This window comes from Cicer arietinum, chromosome 4 (genome assembly GCF_000331145.2).
Source record: "Cicer arietinum cultivar CDC Frontier isolate Library 1 chromosome 4, Cicar.CDCFrontier_v2.0, whole genome shotgun sequence".
In the NCBI taxonomy this organism is placed as follows: domain Eukaryota; kingdom Viridiplantae; phylum Streptophyta; class Magnoliopsida; order Fabales; family Fabaceae; genus Cicer; species Cicer arietinum.
Window position 1 is genome coordinate 15,721,845 of NC_021163.2, and position 17,861 is coordinate 15,739,705.

At 34.6% G+C, this 17,861-nt stretch overlaps 5 protein-coding genes and 1 non-coding gene across 6 annotated transcripts in view; 3 read left to right on the forward strand and 3 right to left on the reverse strand.

Annotated features, from left to right (window-relative positions):
* Positions 1 to 1,407, forward strand: part of LOC101488413 (LEAF RUST 10 DISEASE-RESISTANCE LOCUS RECEPTOR-LIKE PROTEIN KINASE-like 1.1) — a 2,594-nt gene extending 1,187 nt beyond the window's left edge. Inside the window, exons 4-5 of the mRNA XM_073367124.1 lie at positions 1 to 241; positions 366 to 1,407. The exon at positions 1 to 241 is cut by the window's left edge and continues 4 nt beyond it. Coding sequence (XP_073223225.1) covers positions 1 to 241; positions 366 to 1,327 — 1,203 coding nt within the window. The 3' untranslated portion in view covers positions 1,328 to 1,407. The remainder of the gene's footprint in view (positions 242 to 365) is intronic.
* Positions 1,408 to 2,980: 1,573 nt separating this feature from the next.
* On the reverse strand, positions 2,981 to 3,175 carry LOC113786411 (U2 spliceosomal RNA). The gene has a single exon (XR_003472694.1). It is a non-coding gene; the product is annotated as a U2 spliceosomal RNA (small nuclear RNA).
* A 1,175-nt stretch (positions 3,176 to 4,350) lies between these two features.
* On the forward strand, positions 4,351 to 7,076 carry LOC101488744 (LEAF RUST 10 DISEASE-RESISTANCE LOCUS RECEPTOR-LIKE PROTEIN KINASE-like 1.1). The gene is made up of 4 exons (XM_004497003.4): positions 4,351 to 5,073; positions 5,390 to 5,422; positions 5,623 to 5,835; positions 5,959 to 7,076. Exons 1-4 carry the CDS (start codon positions 4,356 to 4,358, stop codon positions 6,963 to 6,965), a joined length of 1,971 nt encoding a protein of 656 aa, XP_004497060.1. The 5' UTR covers positions 4,351 to 4,355; the 3' UTR covers positions 6,966 to 7,076.
* Positions 7,077 to 11,000: 3,924 nt separating this feature from the next.
* Positions 11,001 to 11,471, reverse strand: LOC113786226 (secreted RxLR effector protein 161-like). Its single transcript, XM_027333552.1, has one exon. The coding sequence runs from the start codon at positions 11,469 to 11,471 to the stop codon at positions 11,001 to 11,003; it is 471 nt and encodes a 156-aa protein (XP_027189353.1).
* Positions 11,472 to 13,207: 1,736 nt separating this feature from the next.
* Positions 13,208 to 14,641, reverse strand: LOC105851896 (uncharacterized). The gene is made up of 2 exons (XM_012714762.1): positions 13,891 to 14,641; positions 13,208 to 13,785 (listed from the first exon to the last, which is right to left on the reverse strand). The coding sequence occupies exons 1-2, from the start codon at positions 14,639 to 14,641 to the stop codon at positions 13,208 to 13,210; spliced, it is 1,329 nt and encodes a 442-aa protein (XP_012570216.1).
* Positions 14,642 to 15,608: 967 nt separating this feature from the next.
* LOC101489079 (LEAF RUST 10 DISEASE-RESISTANCE LOCUS RECEPTOR-LIKE PROTEIN KINASE-like 1.1) overlaps positions 15,609 to 17,861 on the forward strand; it is a 2,888-nt gene continuing 635 nt past the window's right edge. The window contains 5 exon segments of the mRNA XM_012714754.3: positions 15,609 to 16,363; positions 16,457 to 16,497; positions 16,707 to 16,964; positions 17,294 to 17,856; positions 17,858 to 17,861. The exon segment at positions 17,858 to 17,861 is cut by the window's right edge and continues 635 nt beyond it. Of these exon segments, the coding sequence (XP_012570208.1) occupies positions 15,609 to 16,363; positions 16,457 to 16,497; positions 16,707 to 16,964; positions 17,294 to 17,856; positions 17,858 to 17,861 (1,621 nt within the window).

The following is a 17,861-nucleotide window of genomic DNA, read 5'->3' on the forward strand; positions in this document are numbered from 1 at the left end:
ATTCTTATAATTCGACGCCTCTCTAGAACCAGAAGAAAACGTGCTCCCTCAGCAGTCCAGAACCAATTGAGAAGAGACTCCTATTCTGATGCTATTGATCCCTACCAAAATCTAGATCCAGAAAAATACTCTGTCTACTTTAAAATCTCGCTGTTCTCTTACAAGGAGCTACAAGAAGCTACAAATAATTTCCACCACACCAACCAACTCGGAAGTGGAGGCTTTGGAATAGTTTACTATGGTAAATCATTCTCTTCCCAAACTTCACTCTCTATTGGATGATATAGATTAGTTGTACACTTGTACTGTATTTCCATGCATCACGTAATTAATATCTGATCTGATACTTAACTAATAACAACCAGGAAAACTGCGAGATGGACGAGAAGTTGCTGTCAAGTGCCTATACGAGCACAACTGGAGGCGAGTAGAGCAGTTCACAAATGAAATTGAGATCCTTGCCCGCACCCGCCACACAAATCTTGTGTCTCTCTATGGCTGTACTTCACAGCACAGTGATGAACTACTGCTTGTGTATGAATATGTTCCAAATCACACTGTTGCTTGTCATCTCCATGGTGATCTAGCAAGACCAGGCACACTGCCTTGGCATACCAGAATGAAAATTGCCATAGAGACAGCAAGTTCATTGGCTTATTTACATGCTTCTGACATCATTCACCGTGACGTGAAAACTAAGAACATTCTCCTTACAAACAACTTCAGTGTCAAAGTTGCAGATTTTGGTCTTTCAAGACTATTTCCCCACAATATCACCCATGCTTCCACGGCGCCACAAGGGACGCCAGGTTACGTTGATCCAGAATACCATCAATGCTACCAGCTTACTAGCAAGAGTGATGTATACAGTTTTGGTGTTGTGCTCATGGAGCTAATATCATCTAAGCTTGCTGTTGATATGGACAGGCATAAGGATGAGATTAACTTGTCAAACCTGGCCTTGAAGAAGATCCAAGGGAGTGCATTAACTGAGCTGGTGGATCCTTATCTTGGTTTTGATTCAGATAATGAGGTTAAGAGGATGATAGTTTCGGTGGCAGAGTTGGCTTTTCAATGTTTGCAAAGGGACAAGGAATTGAGACCTTCCATGCATGAGGTTTTGAAGGTGCTGATGATAATTGAGAGTGGGAAGGATGAGGTTGAGCATATAGTTGAAGTAGATGTGCGTCCATCATTTCCGCCTTCACCAGATGGGGGTGAGAATGAGATTGGATTATTCCAAAAAATGATGCCACAGCCTTCACCTAAAGCTGTGGTTGATAAATGGGATAGTGAATCTACTACACCTAATGTTAGTGGTTATTAATTGCATTGCCTCGATTACTGAGTAATAAGTAGCACTAAAATACTGTCATCAATGAAAAGGGGGCACACATATTTTCTTTCTCTACAACTGATTAGATTTTAGCTAGAATTGTGTATGGTTGGTTTTCTTTTAAAACCAAATCATATCTATTTTAAAAAAACTAATATATGAATTTAGATTTATAACTAAATCAATTATTTAATTTAAAATTAATTGTTAAATAATTAATTTTTAGTTAAGCAATCGATTTTAAAAAATTTAATTTTAAAATCATTTTCTTTTCAAAACCAGTTAAAATTTGATTATTTTTTAAAAAATCATTTATTCATAGTTTAAAAACTGGTTATTTAAAAAAAAATTGATTATTCATATTTAAAAATCGATTATTTTTATAAAATGAAAGCTCAATTCAATTTTACAATTGCTTTCTCTTGTGATTAAAATTAAATATATTCAATTGTTTATAATAACTTGTGATTAAAATTGATCCATATTTCGCCATTACATAGATCATTTTAGAAATTTGATAATGTGAAATACTGGGTTGATACAATTCTATAACTCTATGTACCATTTTAGGTATTTACTGTGTGTTGTTGAAATGAAAGATAAAAGTAGATAAATAAAGTACTAAAGCAATTAATTCATCCTAAAAGGCTAGAATCTTAGAAATTATGAAATAATCTTTGAAATTATAAAACATTAATCAGGCTTGTTCATCTGTTAATATCATTATAGTCTATGCAAATACTAACACATGAACAAGTCTGATTAATATTTTGTAATTTCAAATAAACTCTCTTTTTTGTATATTCATACGAGTTCGAGTAAACTCTAATACAAATTAATAAACTCTCGATTTCACTAGAAAGTATCGATTTTAAGTTTACAATTCTACATCAGGTTTTTTGTTTTATTTATCATTTAAACTAACCATAACTTTAGCATTAAAGCTTCCTAATAACAACATATCTATTTAAAAATATTTATGCTTTATAATTAAGTTGAAATGTTGATAATTGTTGTTTCAATGATATTATGTTTATGTGTATAGAGGTTATATTTAAAAAAAAAATTAATTCAAATCTACATAGACTCCACAAGTTTATTTAGATTCTTGATTGTAACAACCTTAGTGTGGAAGAAAGTTCGATGATCATACCATTTCAGGGAGACAAAATAGTAGTGATTGTTTAATTAGTTTTGGTTTGAGAAAAGGATGTTGTCGTCGTGGAATGTTCCTTTGGTTTTTACGATGTGTGCGTGGTGTTGTTTCGCTTGTCGTGTTGAAACTGAAACTGTTCTTTTTGAGTTTCTTAGGATATTGGTGATTATGTGTTCTGTTGAACAACTCATTCTTCTCTTCTCTAGCTGATGATGATGACGACGAAGAGGACGATGGCGAGATTAGACAGACTTTACTAACCAAAAATATTAGTGCCAAATTTCATCAAGATTTGTAGCACATGACACTCAAACATAAGCAAATTTGAGCTTTCTTCGTTTCTTAATAATATTGTAATTCAAACGATTAGATTATAAAATAAATAAAGTTTATAAGAAATAAATACAAAATTTTTAACCAACGAAACGGAGCTTTTCATAAGAAACGACGTTAAACTCAACAGCTGCAAATATTTCAACTTCGAATTAGTGAGGTGCGCCAGCCAATGCAGTAGTGCAACGCATTAGCGACACGCAAGAAACCCAGTAGCAAGCTACTGAAGTGGATTCTTCCCCTCAAAAAACTAATTTAATATCGTATGGCCAATTGGACCACATATCAGATATTAAACTGATAAGAACAGATACTACACTTGATCTTAGCCAAAAGGCCGAGAAAGGTATGAGTTGGAAGAGTGACTCGCTTCTGTTTTTATATATAAGACTAACTAAGCCGCGTTTTGGAACTGGCGATGTGGGACTCTTACGGAATAGCAGCTTCGAACTTTTTCTTGTATAAGCCGTTGTACGCGTGTGTCATGAGTCTACTTAGAGCAATTACCAAGCAGAGGGTTTGTGGTGTGTGCATCCTGCAAGGAGAATCTCATATCAACAAAAAAATTTAGAGGTGTTGAGAAGGTCTCCAAAGAAAATTGCTAATCACTTGATGAAGGAAATGAATGAAAAGTGAATTAAGAAGGGTATAGTGCCGTGAATTCTTTCTTTTTTCTCCCTCCTTTGTCTGAATTTATTTTCTTGTACTACTAAACTTGAGTTGATTTCCTTATCCAATATTTTAAGGGTGAACAAATATTCAGAAGCTGGAAATCCTATTTACATTTCTATCTTATGCTCAGTTTCATTTCCTTTAAATCATTAACTTTTAATATGACAGATTGTTGAGGCCACTAGAAACAATGTGCCTCATGAAGTGTAATATCAGGGAATTGTCTTATCAGTTGTGAATCTTATAGATCACAAATCGCTTCATATTAAATTTTGCAAAAATAAATTGATTGATATGTATATATTGAGTAAAAACATAGATGACTTGTTGTCTTTATAGCAAAATATAATATGATTATTATCTTATCCTTTCACAGTGTTGTTGATGGCTAATTAAGGCTATTAAATAAACCCTTCATGTTTGTTTAATTGTTCCCTCAAAATTCGTTTGAAAACTGAAGAATATCATTTGAAATCACTTGCACCCAAACATGTATTCCTATAATAATGTACTACTCCAGTGAATACGGCAAAATAGTGTAGCAATGAGTTGAATTGGTCGCTTTTAACTTTCACTTCTATGTAGGATTGATACAGTGGAATTCTTTGGGCGAGGACTGGCCCTTCTCGCAAACCAACCCTTTTCACTAACTAATTCCACTCTAGTCTTTCTATATATTCCACGTCAACTGGCGTTTCAGGCGGTTCAATACGTGGAAGTTAAAGAACGAAGTACAACACACTCTCCTTAGAGAATCATCGTATTACCATCTCTACTTATAAAGGGAGATTTTCTTAAAACTTATTGCTTACTTTCCATTAATATCATTGCTTCCTTATCTTGGCCTAGCAATTCACAATGAGTCTCCTTTTCATTTTCAAATCATTAATATTAATATTCTCCCAGATTCTACTTCTTGTTTCAGCACAAGATGTAGGATGCTCAACCTCCTTTGATTGTGGATATCTTGGCCAGATTACCTTCCCTTTCACAGTCACACAACACCCCAACTGTGGCATATTGGCCATAAGTGGCTGTGATCTTAAGGATCCAACTGCTCCAAAAAGTATCCAACTAAGCAAGACACCGTCAGAAGAACAGTCTTTAATAGTTACATACGTGGAGGGTAATACCATCACGGTCGCAGATGAAGCTCAACGACATAATTTGAAATTCAAAAGTTGCCAAGCCTTTCACAATTTTACTGTTCCTCCCACTTCTCCTTTGGCTTCTTTCTTCGTCAAAAACAACAAAACTATGTTCAAATGCAATCAATCTCTTAATGTACCCAGTCCCAAATTATTTAATAACTACACAAACTGTTCCGGTTATAATATCTTCTATGAAAACCATGAAAATGCTGTGAAACATCGTGGTTCCAAAGAACCGAGCTCTTTGGCACAGTGTACAGTGTTTCAGGTTGCAATAGGAGACATAGCTACTGATGACCCCTTTGATTTTCTATCTCCTTCAATCATAATTGAAGTACAATTATCTGATGATTGCAACAAGTGCCGTCGCCACCAAGGGGGGCGATGTCAACTAGATAGTCACAGAAAGTTCCATTGTGCCCAAGGTATGCACAAATATGCACTAGTAGTTCATAATAGTTAAGGAGAGGGGAGGTTGTCCTCAGTGAAGGGTGTTCACGAGGCCTCGACCAAAAGATACAACAATGATCTTTAATAAAGGGTTAACAGCAAAATCCAACTTTACTATTGGTAGTTCATAACTTAGCAATAATTCAATCCTAAGTTTCAATCACTAGACTGTTTTTTATACAGTAGAATTAGCCCAATTGATATTCCATGCCTTTTATATACAGATTTTGTCCCGAGTCCTTACTTTATTGCTTGTTTCCAATTAATTGAATCGTTTGATTTCTGTTGCAGAGGATAAAGGATTGGCATGGAAGTTAGGACTTGGTAATATTCCTCTGACATAGCAATTTTGAATGATCCTGAGTGTCGTAGTACACATACATTCCATGTTTTTATACCCTGATCTCCCTCTCCCTTTTTAGTGAGAAAGAATCTTTTTATGTGAGATGTTCACCTCTGACAAGAAAATACCATGCCTGTGTTTATTTCTCTTTTTATAAACCAATCAAATCATTGGTTTCTAGGTATTGGACTCCTTGGCATTACTATAACTGGGTTGCTGATTGTATGGCGCTGCAAACCACGTGTTCCTGATTTCCACTCAAATAAATTCCCAGAGAGTGCTAGTGTCTACCATGGGGTGCCAGTCTTTTCATTTAAGGATCTTGAAGTAGCAACAAAAAAATTTGACAGTTCAAGGAAACTTGGAGAAGGAGGATTTGGGACTGTCTATTATGGTATGTGTCATGCTGACCCAAACTTCACTATCTATGAAAAGGGTGGTGGGTTTAATTGGAACCTCTTGCCTGTGGTTATATAATAAGTAAATAACAACTCTTGCTTTCATCTTTAACAACCAGGAAAGCTCAAAGATGGACGTGAAGTTGCTGTGAAACGCCTGTATCAGCACAACTTTAAGCGAGTTGAACAGTTCATGAATGAAATCCAGATCCTTACTCGCTTGCGTCATAGAAATCTAGTTTCTCTCTATGGCTGCACTTCACATCATGGTCATGAACTATTGCTTGTATATGAATACATTTCAAATGGAACTGTTGCCAGTCATCTGTATTGTGAATCAACGAATCCCGGCTATTTGCCGTGGCATATCCGAATGAAAGTTGCCTTAGAGACTGCTACTGCTTTGGCATATCTCCATGCTTCTGAAATCATTCATCGTGATGTGAAAACAAATAACATTCTCCTTGATAACACTTTTTGTATTAAAGTTGCAGATTTTGGACTGTCAAAACTGTTCCCAGATGATGTGACACACGTCTCCACAGCTCCACAAGGAACACCAGGTTATATGGATCCAGAATATCATCAATGCTACAGGCTTACAAGCAAGAGTGATGTTTACAGCTTTGGGGTTGTGCTTGTTGAGCTGATATCATCTATGCCAGCAGTTGATATGAGTAGAGATAAGGATGAGATAAACTTGGCAAATCTAGCCATAAGGAAGATTCAAAAAAGTGCAATTAGTGAGCTTGTGGATCCTTCCCTTGGTTTTGATTCAGATAGCGATGTTAAAAGGAAAATAGTTTCAATAGCAGAATTGGCTTTTCAGTGTTTGCAACGGGATAAAGAATTGAGGCCCTCAATGGATGAGGTTTTGGAGGTGCTGAGGAGAATTGATAGTGGGAGTGAGAGGGGTGAGTTTGGACATGTAGAGGAAGTAATAGCTCGTGGAGCAGGGATGTCATGTATCGATGTACATCCACTGTCGCCACTTTCACCCGACCATGTTGAGGTGAAATTGTTGAAGAATAACAAGTTAACTCCTTCTCCTAAATCCATGACAGATAAATGGGATAGTGAATCCACTACTCCTAATATCAGTGGTCAATCCGAAAGTAATATATAACCCTTGTAACTTAAACCTTGTATTTTTCAGAAGATAATGATAAAGATTTCATCAACACTTGTTATCTAGTTGTTATTGTAAATTACATTTGCTGATCCAAAGATTAGCCAAAAAGATATGTATATTCTGTTTGTAATTTACATGATGAAAATTGATTGATTTTGATTGATTGTTTAGCTAGTTGTGTGGATGCAAGTGAGTCGAGTATCCAGTTCAAGATTGGATACTCACGAAAGATCATTATTTTTTTATTCGGATTTTTCAGCCAAACAATCTATCTAGGGATGACAATATAACTCGCACTCGCGGATATCCATCCAAACCCGCTTGATTTGGGTGGGGAAAATCTGCTTTGATTGGGTGCGGGTGCGGATTTTTTCAGATATTAAAATTCGGGGCGGAGACGGATTTGGGGTGGTGATATCCACCCCGCACCCGCACCCGAACCCGCCCCGCAAGTAATATTAATGTAATTTTTAAATATTACATGCATATACATATTAAATATACTTAATATTTTTTAAAATATTAAAAATTATAATCTTATTTCTATAATTTTTTATGTATTTTATAATTGTCTAATAACAATTATTTTATTATATTAATTATAATAGATATTATTTTTAAATTTATAATTATATATATATATGAATGGATGCGGGCGGAGAAACCCGAACCCTGTTGCGGGCGGGGATGGGGCCTAAATTCTATACCTGCTATGAAACGGAAGCGGGAGCGAGTTTTACCCGATTAGTCGGGTGCAGAGGTGGATGAGGCAAAATCCGCCCCCGCCCGGCCCCGTTGCCATGCCTAAATCTATCCACTCTTTTCTATCCTGGTCCTTTATGTTTTTAAATAATTTCAACGTTAGACTTTAAGTGAGGTAAAAAGTTAAAAAATCTCTCATCCGTTTTCTCTTCATTTGAGTCTCACATTTCTTTTTATGTGTTTGGTCTCCCTTCTCCAAATTTCCAAATCTCCGAATTCATGAACCCTAAATTCCAAAGAAAGAACTCATTTCTTTTTGTTGAGACAAAATCTCAATTTGATGTTTTGATGAAAACAAACAAAAAGTTAATTAAGAATGTTAATTATGATTCTAAATGTTATGTTAATTTAACTTGTGCTTTTGAGTGAATTTAATTAAAGAATCAAGCAAAGCAAAGAAAACAGCAACAAGAACACTAAAACAGAGAAAGAGCTACAGCCTCAAAAAAGTTCATCACAGCATGTTGTTCAAAGTTTATCTACATCGTTAACAAAGAACCTGTCCTGGAAATCTTTCATATCTAATAAGTACACGGCAAGGAACAAGTACGAATAATCCAGACTAAAAAAGGATACTTGATCACAAAGATCAAAGGGTTCAAAGATGGACAAAAGTCATGACGGCCTAAGAATTCCAAAATTCAAATGTCAAGAAAACTTGATCAAACTGGGTATATGACAAGACAAGAACAAAGGAAATACAGAACATTTAAAACGGGAACTCCAGAATGATTATTGAAGCTCAAGAAAGTTCAAACTGATAAAACGAAGAACGTTAATCATTCTCCGTTTTTCTGCACATCAACAACAGCTTTGCATTCTCTCTGTTTCAGTCTGCAATTCATTTCTAATCTTCTCCAACCTTCTCTAGTTACACTCAGGACTCAAGGCAGATAATGTACCATCCAAGATCAATGAAGAAACGTCAAATAAAGGACAAAAATGCTTTTAATGCTAAACCATTAAAAGTCAAAAAGCTATTTTCAAAGAAGGATTATTTTTATTCTAAAATAATGTTTTAGTCAAAAAAGCATGACCTCTCCAATAGCTATTTAGTACATCTCCAGCCTATAAATAGAAGGCCATTATCTCAGTTCTCAGTAAGAAATTCAAGTGCTAAGTAATCAACAATATACAATCACACTTAAGCTTGAAATTCTGCAAAACAGAGGCAACATCATTTTCTGCAATTCGCGAAACAGCCACTGCTGCACATTCACATATCAGCTGCGAAATTGTCATTAGATACTCTGTAAAGAATCTATTCTCAAACAAGAGTTGAGCAATATCAGATTCTGTCAAATTCAATCATTTGTAAAAACTCAAACTATAAGAGTTTCTTTATAGTTTGTTTAAGATTGCTTCCTATCAAGGTTAGATAGGTGTTGTAATTGCTTTCTGGGTGGAAAGTAATTAAGGTGGAAATAGATCAAGGTTGATCTATTCTAGGTGTTGTAAGATTAAGAAGGCTCTTCGTTTTAAACACTTAGTGGAAAATCTCACAGTGTGAGGACTGGACGTAACCCACGTTGGGTGAACCAGGATAAATCTTTGTGTGGTATTCTCTTTCCTATCTCTTTCTTTATTATACTGCATTGATCAATTAAGATAAAATAGAAACTGGTTTTCTGCTAATCTAAGAACGTTCTCTGTTTTATAACATAAACCAAGAACGTTCTCCGTTTTCTGTTTTCATAATCAAGATCATTCTTGAGTTATTTTCTTAAGTTTTAACATGAATTTTTAAAAGGCGCAAAAGATTAAGACTAACCTTTCATTATTCCTATTATTTTAAAGTAAAACAAAAGATTAGTTTAATAGATTAACATAATTTAGATTTTTTATTTATTATAATAATGAGAATCATGTTTAATGGACTAATCTTCTACATTATGTCATATAAATATTCGAATTTCGACGGAAAGAGATAATTATATTTAGTGTGCAACACTTTAAATAAAATTATCTTTAGTTGAAAATATTTATACAAAAAAACTATTTTATTATTATATAAGTTTGTCTTCTTTAATTTAAATTTTTAGTCTATAAATATAACTAGAGATTATGAGATATTTTATATGTAGGGAGTGCGAGTTCAAAACTTCTATTCTCATTCTCCTCGTTTGGGTAAGTTTCATAGTTAAAGTTTTTATAAAAAAGAGGTTTTAAATAACAAAAACTACTTAAAATGATAATTTAATGACTATATTTAATGTGTTTTTAATTAAAAATTAATATTTATTTATTCAAATTTGTAAAATACATCAATAAATATACAATTTTATAGTTGTTAAATTTATAAACAAACTCATTACCTTCGTATTAATATAATAAAATGTTTGAAAATGTGACAAAATTAAAGTGTCTCAATGATTCATATTTCAAAATCTATAACATTGATATTAAAATTATTGGTTAAATTTGTAATTGATCGAAGTTAAATGAACACTACAATAAGACAGAAAACCAAATAATATTGCACAAAAACTACAAACAAAACAACACACTCATAACAAAAACAACTACAAAGTTATGAACAAAATACAAAAGAAAAAAAAAACTAAATCTTTATGAAAACCACCTATTTATATAAAACGAGAAGAAAAAATGATTAAGATGAGTATTTTCAAGTCAAAAATAATCTTAAACCAGTCTATCTTTAATGGACTAAGAAGAAGAAAAAAAAGTGATTGATTTAACAAAGAGAGCTGTTGGAACAGGTTGTATATTTGAGAAGAATTGAAATTGAGAAGAAAACATAAGAAAACATAAAGTTCAAAAAACGAAGATTGATTATCAATCTGGACAGTTCGGAGAATGATCTGGTTAAACATTACAGATTGTTCTTGGTTTTGAAAGCTTTTATAGAAACAGTTTTCTACTGAATCAGTTACAACAAACTTAACAAATTTCTAACAATATTCTAACTAACTAATTACAAATCAATTTGGATTACATTTAACATGTTCCCTAATTCAAAATGATTCAATTTTTTGTTAATCCAAGTTTGTTCCTCATCTCTTGGAACTCCACTCTCTTCAAGCTTTTGGTTAAGATGTCAGCCTTTTGATCATTTGTATTGCAATGTTTCAGCTTTATCTTGCCCTTCATTACTTGATTCCTTAGGAAATGAAATCTCGTTAGTATGTGTTTGCTTCCTCCATGAACACTTGGATGTTTTGCTAGGTCTATAGCTGATTTATTATTTATCTTCATCTTCACTGCATCATTGCTTCTCAGTCTCAGTTCTGCCCTTAACTCTGCTAGCTATATAGCTTGACATGTTCCCATAGATGCAGCCACATATTCAGCTTCACATGTGGACAATGCTACTATGCTTTGCTTCTTTGAACACCATGAGATTGGTGAGTTATTGATTGTAAATACATACCTCGTGGTACTCTTTCTATCATCTATATCTCCACACCAATCAACATTAGTGAAGCCAATAAGTTCAGCTTCATCTTCATTCAGTTTTGTGGAGTACAACAGACCAAGCTCAATGGCCTCCTTTATGTATCTCAAGATCCTTTTTATTGCCATGTAGTATGATGTCCTAGGCTTATCCATGTACCTACTAATCAACCCAACACTATATGAGATATATGGTCTAGTGTTGCACAAGTACCTCAGAGATCCTACAATTTGCTTGAAGGTTGTAGGATCAATCAACTTATCATTGCCCTCTTTGGACAACACCAACCCTGATGGGGTGCTGCTTCCATTGCAATTTTGCATTTTAAACTTTTTCAATACATCACTTGCATATTTTTTTTTATGCATAAAAATTCAATTTTTCCTGGTTTCAAACTCAATGCCAAGGAAACATGCCAGCATGCCCAAATCAGCCATCTCAAATTCCTTCTCCATTCTGATTTTGAACTCACTGATTTTCACTTCATCATTGTCAGTCAACAGTAAATCATCAACATAAAGGCATATCAGCAGTGCAAGTGTTGTTGCTCCCTTCTTGACATAAACTGCATGCTAATTCACACACTTTTCAAATTGTTGCTCTATGAGGAATATGTCAATCCTCTTGTTCTAAGCCTTAGGAGCTTGCTTCAGGCCATATAAGGCTTTCTTCAATTTGTACATGTGATCTTCTTTGTCTGTTTTCACATATCCATGGGGGTGCTTTACATACACCTTTTCATCTAATGATCCATTGAGGAAGGCTGATTTAACACCTAGCTGATGCATAGAACAACATTTGTAGCTAGCCATTGATACTACCATCCTTACTGTTTCAATTCTAGCTACTTGAGCAAATACCTTATCATAGTCGAGCCCATGTTTTTGCAAAAATCCCTTTGCTACAAGTTTGGCCTTGTACCTGACAACCTGCCCATCAGGTTTCAATTTCAGTTTATAGACCCATTTCACATCAATTGGTTTCTTGTTCACTAGCAGTGTCATCAGCTCCCATGTTTTGTTCTTTTATATGGCTTTGAGCTCCCCATCCATTGTTATTATCCATCTAGGATCAGTCAATGCCTCTTCATCACTTATTGGTTCTAATTCAGCAAGCAAGGCAAAATGAATTAATTCTCCGTCTACATTGATGGGTGAATCAAATGTTACTTCATATGGCTGCAATATGATTGAAGGTTGCCTAGCTCTTACAGATCTCCTCACGGGTTCAGAAGTTGGCTGATTTGCTACCTCTGTTGGCTAGTCCTCAACTAGTTCAACTACTATTGCACTATTGGCTGCTCTGGTTGGTAAACCTGGGTTGGCTGCATTCATTATCTAGTCCCAACCTCTTGATTCATCCACTAGAATGTCCCTGCTTATCATCACCTTGTTCTTGTTTGGATCATAAAGCTTGTAAGCCCCAGTGGCATCATAACCCAGCAGCACCATTTGTTCAGCCCTGTCATCAAGTTTCCTCTTGTTTTGAGTTGGCACATGTCTGAAGCACAATGAGCCAAACAATCTTAAATGATTCACAATTGGCTTTCTTCCAGTCCAAGCTTCTTTAGGTGTTCGTGTGCCTAGTCTCTTGGTTGGACACCTATTCAAAATGTATATTGTAGTTGATACTGCTTTCCCCCATAATCTATGAGGCATGTTATTCTCCTTCAACATGCTCCTGGCCATGTTCACTATAGTTATGTTTCTCCTTTCAGAAGTGTCATTATGTTGGAGAGTGTATGGTACAGTCACTTCATGCAACATCCCTTCTTTTTCACACAAAAATATGGAATTCATGATAATTATATTCTCCTCCTCCATTTGTCCTGGTGATTTTCATACTAAAACCACTTTGTTTTTCCGCCATTCTCTTGAATTTTTTAAGTATCTCAATCACTTCATTCTTTCTTTTGATTAGATATATCCACATTTTCTTTGTAAAATTATCAATGAATGATACAAAGTAGCAATTACCTATGATGCTTGGCTTGACAACAATCTTCACATATCTCCTTTGGCACTTAAATTTTTGGAATTCCTATCACCATATCACTGCTCTACAACATTTGAAGACTTCTAAAATTCATATGTCCAAACTTCTGGTGCCACGACCAGTCTTCCCTCCTGATCTCTGCAACAAGACACTGATTTTCATTGATCTGGATTTTAATTTTGAAGGTTCTGTTATTGGACAATGGTGTCTTCAAGATAAGCCTATTTTCAATATCAAACATCTTCTTTTGTCCATTCTCCATACTCATAGAGTATCCTTTATCCAGCAGTTGTTCAAGGCTTAGCAGTTTGTTCTTCATATTTGGCACATAAAACACATCACATATGAAAGATTTTTTGTCATCCTTTCTTTGAATCAAGATATTGCCAACTCCTTCAGTTGTTACTGTGTTGTTGTCTACAAATTTGATTTCCCTCTTCACCTTCTCATCAATACTTATAAACCAATCTTTATGTTCAGTCATGTGATTCGAGCACCCTGTGTCAAGATACCACAATTCTGGACAATCATCCTCCATGCTTGTAGAAGCCATCAGTAACACTTCATTTGAGTCAGAACTGTCTGTCTGGGTCAGTTGAGCTTCACCATCATCTCTTTGTACTTTCTTGGATCTGCATTCATCTGCAAAATACCCATATTTTTGACAATTATAACATTAGACCCTTCTTTTGTCAAACTTCTTCTTGCCAGATGGTTTCTTGTTTTTATTATCATTGTTTTGCTAACTTCTTGAACCTCCAGCCTCCTCATCTTGATCTTGTTTCTGGTGCCATTTTGACTTGCTCTTCCACTTCTTGTTTTTTACTCCATCTTGATTGGACTTCTTGCTGATCTGAGCTTGCAGTGCCTGTGTTTGTGTGTGTGCCTTATATCTTTCTTTTACCCTTAATTCATGAGCTTTTAGGGAGCTTTGCAGATCTTCCAACTTCATTGTATCAAGATTCTTTAATTCTTCAATTTCCACCATTATGTGATCGTATCTTTGTGTTAGTGTCCTCGAAATCTTTTCAATGATCATCACCTCAGTCATCACTTCTCCATTGGCTTTCATCTGATTAATGATTATCTGCACTTGATTGAAATAGTCAGTCACATTCTCATTATTCTCCATGTGTAGTAATTCATACTTTCTTCTTAGCATTTGAAGTTTGATCTTCTTGGTTTTTTCACCACTCGTGTAATACTTCACCAAGATATCCCATGCCTCTTTTGATACAGATACATTTGAGATCCTTTCATAATTGTTTGAATCCACACTTTGTTGGATGTAAAGCAATGTCTTACAATCTCTTTTCTTGCAATCTTTGAAAGTTGTTTGTTGTCTTTCTGTTGGATTCGCATCAAGTTGTTCATAGCCATCTTGAACAATCTCAAACACTTCTTGAGCTCCCAACAATGATCTCATTGATGCATACCACCTCTCCCAGTTCTTCCCATCCATAATCGGCAGATTCGATGGAAACCCTCCTCCATTCATGTCTTCTTTCACTCACACTTGTATTTCCCAATTTTGATTCTCCCTCACACTTGCATTCGTGTTTTCCAATGTTTAGAACCGAAGCTCTTGATGCAAATTGTTGGAATATGTTGTATATTTGAGAGGAATTGAAATTGATAAGAAAAGAAAAGAGAAGAAAACAAAAAGTTCATAAAACAGAGATTGATTATCAATCTGGACAGTCTGGAGAATGATATGGTTAAGCATTACAGGTTGTTCTTGGTTTTGAAGGCTTTTATAGAAACAGTTTTCTACTGAATCAGTTACAACAAACTTAACAAACTTCTAACTAACTAATTACAAATCAATTTATATTACATTTAACAAGAGCGACGGAGGCCAAGAATTGGCGAAGTCAAATACAAGTTAGTATTTTCTTTGTCTCGCAATAAAAGTTAACTTAGCAACAACAAAAATTGTCTCAAAATAAATTATATTTTCCATTTTTAATATAATTTTAATTATTTTTTATAATTATACATCTCAATTATTACTATGTATATTACTTAAAAACATTAATTATACTTTATATTTCAATAGTCAAAGTAATGTATGTAAAATGAACAAAAGTATTGTAAGACAAAATGATTAATACATAGAGGGTTGACAAAATCGAATACAATTGATGTTTTCTTTTAACTTTTTGAAATTTGAATAATCAATTTAAGTCTTTTTTTCAAGGAATGACCAGTACTTTTTAGAAATGTCAAACTCGAAGAAGAATAATTAGCGGAAAATTTAGCAAGAAGTGGGTTTCATTCAAATGAAAATAATGGAGGTCAATTATAATCGCAATTCAGAGGGGTCGGTGATAGACACAAATTCGCAAGACTTGTGTGGTTATTTTCAAGTCAACTTGCGTGTCAATTGGGTTCAAAGGATATACATTGACTTCAGATACATTTATATTTATGAAACGTGGAACAATTTGTGAAACACAGTTGAAATGGCTCTAGTTTATGCACTACATCATGGGCTCTTTTTGTTCTCTCATGTATTTGTTCTATTGCTACTTGTCTTAACTAGGAAAGGAAATGCAAACCGTGATGATTGTCTAGACTCATTTGAATGTGGAAATCTTGGTTTCATTAAATACCCTTTTACAAAAGTTGGACTCCCTAAATGTGGTGTATTGCAAATTCAAGGTTGTGATGATCATAACAAAAATGCATCAAAGTACGTCCAGTTAACCAAAGGAGGAAAACTCTTTCAAGTTACAAATGTTGATACTAGCAGTTGGTCTACTGGCAACACTATTTCTATTATTGACCAAAATTTGACCAAGTTTTTGCAGAAAAATGCTTGTGAGGCCTTCAGTTATGACAATATTACCCTCCCTCCTCCCTCTCCTTTTGGACTCTTTTATATAAAAGACAACATAACTGTTGTCAAATGTACCAAAAAACTAGTCATCAAGTACCCTCCAAATAATTTCTTCAAAAATAGAACATGTCCTCACTATGATTTTTACTTTGGCGATTCAATATCCGATAGTGAGTCGAACCAATCTTTTGCGTCGTGTTCATTGTTTCATCTTCCTATCAATGAATTAGGCTTTGCACTTTCTGGTAATCCATTTCCTTACTTAGCTGATCAAATTACTTTTCAGTTTCAACCTTCGGATTTTTGTCGTAGGTGTCACCGCAATACAAAAGGTCATTGTGGCGCTGACAGCAACGGACAACCATATTGTTTCGTAAGGTAATGCATTCACAAAACTTTAAGAAACTACATTGATCATTTTCATAAAGTAGAGGTGAATAGATAAATTTAATCTATTGAATTATTATGCAGGAAAAATAGAAGTTCAACTTGGAAGCTAGGATTGGTTTTAGGTGAAGTACATATTTTAATGTTCAATATAAGTAGTTTTTGCATCCAAACATAACTCATATTTGTGTGCATATGTAACAAAACATATTTTATCTTTCATTTCATTAATTCATTTTTTAAAATTTTGAAGTTGAAGCTGAACCAAAACATAAAAATGTTCTGTCAACTGTTGTCAAACTAAAAGTTGTTACAATGAACTGTTATATTATAGGAGTTGGTGTTGGACCATGGATCATAGTTGGATTGTTCCTCACGTTACGGTACTACAAAAGGAAGTATGACCCTGCAGACGTCCAACCCCAATCAAGCAACGACATTTCTGCTGATCCCTTTTCCAATCGTGAAATAGAGAGAAACAAGCTCTTCTTTGAGCTACCCGTCTTCTCCTATGAAGAGCTTCAACAAGCAACAAACAATTTTGACATCACTAGAAAGCTAGGAGATGGAGGTTTTGGTACTGTTTATTACGGTTAGCCCTCATTCGTTCCATTTCTACATATATAGAACGATAGATATTCTATTTGGATTAACTTATTTGAACTTATTTATTACCATAACCACTTATGAGACTATTTGGTAGAACTTATGAAAACATTTTATGTCATATTCATAAGTTGTTTTCAGCTTATTTCATAAAATCTCTAGAACAGCTTATATAAAAACAATTTTACTTTATTTTATCTTTTGTTATAGAAATAACTTATACTTATACGTAATAAGTACTTATAAGATTAACGCTTAATTATGTTGTTTTTCCAATTTAACTGATGTACTTTAGCATTGATATTTAAAAACCAGGAAAACTCAAAGATGGAAGGGAGGTTGCTGTGAAACACTTATTTGAGCACAATTACAGGAGAGTAGAACAGTTTGTGAACGAAATCAAACTCCTAACTCGATTGCGCCACAGGAATCTAGTGTCCCTCTATGGCTGCACTTCGCGTCATAGCCGCGAGTTACTGCTTGTCTACGAATACATTCCAAATGGAACTATTGCTAGCCATCTCCATGGCAATTTAGCTAGAGCTAGCTTACTGACATGGCCTATTCGGATGCAAATCGCAATCGAAACTGCTTCTGCATTGGCTTATCTACATGCTTCTGACATCATTCACCGTGATGTCAAAACCAACAACATTTTACTTGACATTAATTTTTCAGTTAAGGTAGCAGATTTTGGTCTATCGAGGTTGTTCCCGAACGATGTTAGTCATGTCTCCACAGCTCCACAGGGAAGTCCGGGTTACCTTGATCCTGAATATTTCCAACTCTACAAGCTATCAGTCAAGAGTGATGTATATAGCTTCGGGGTTGTGCTTATTGAGTTAATATCATCCATGACAGCAATTGATGCTGCTAGGGAAAG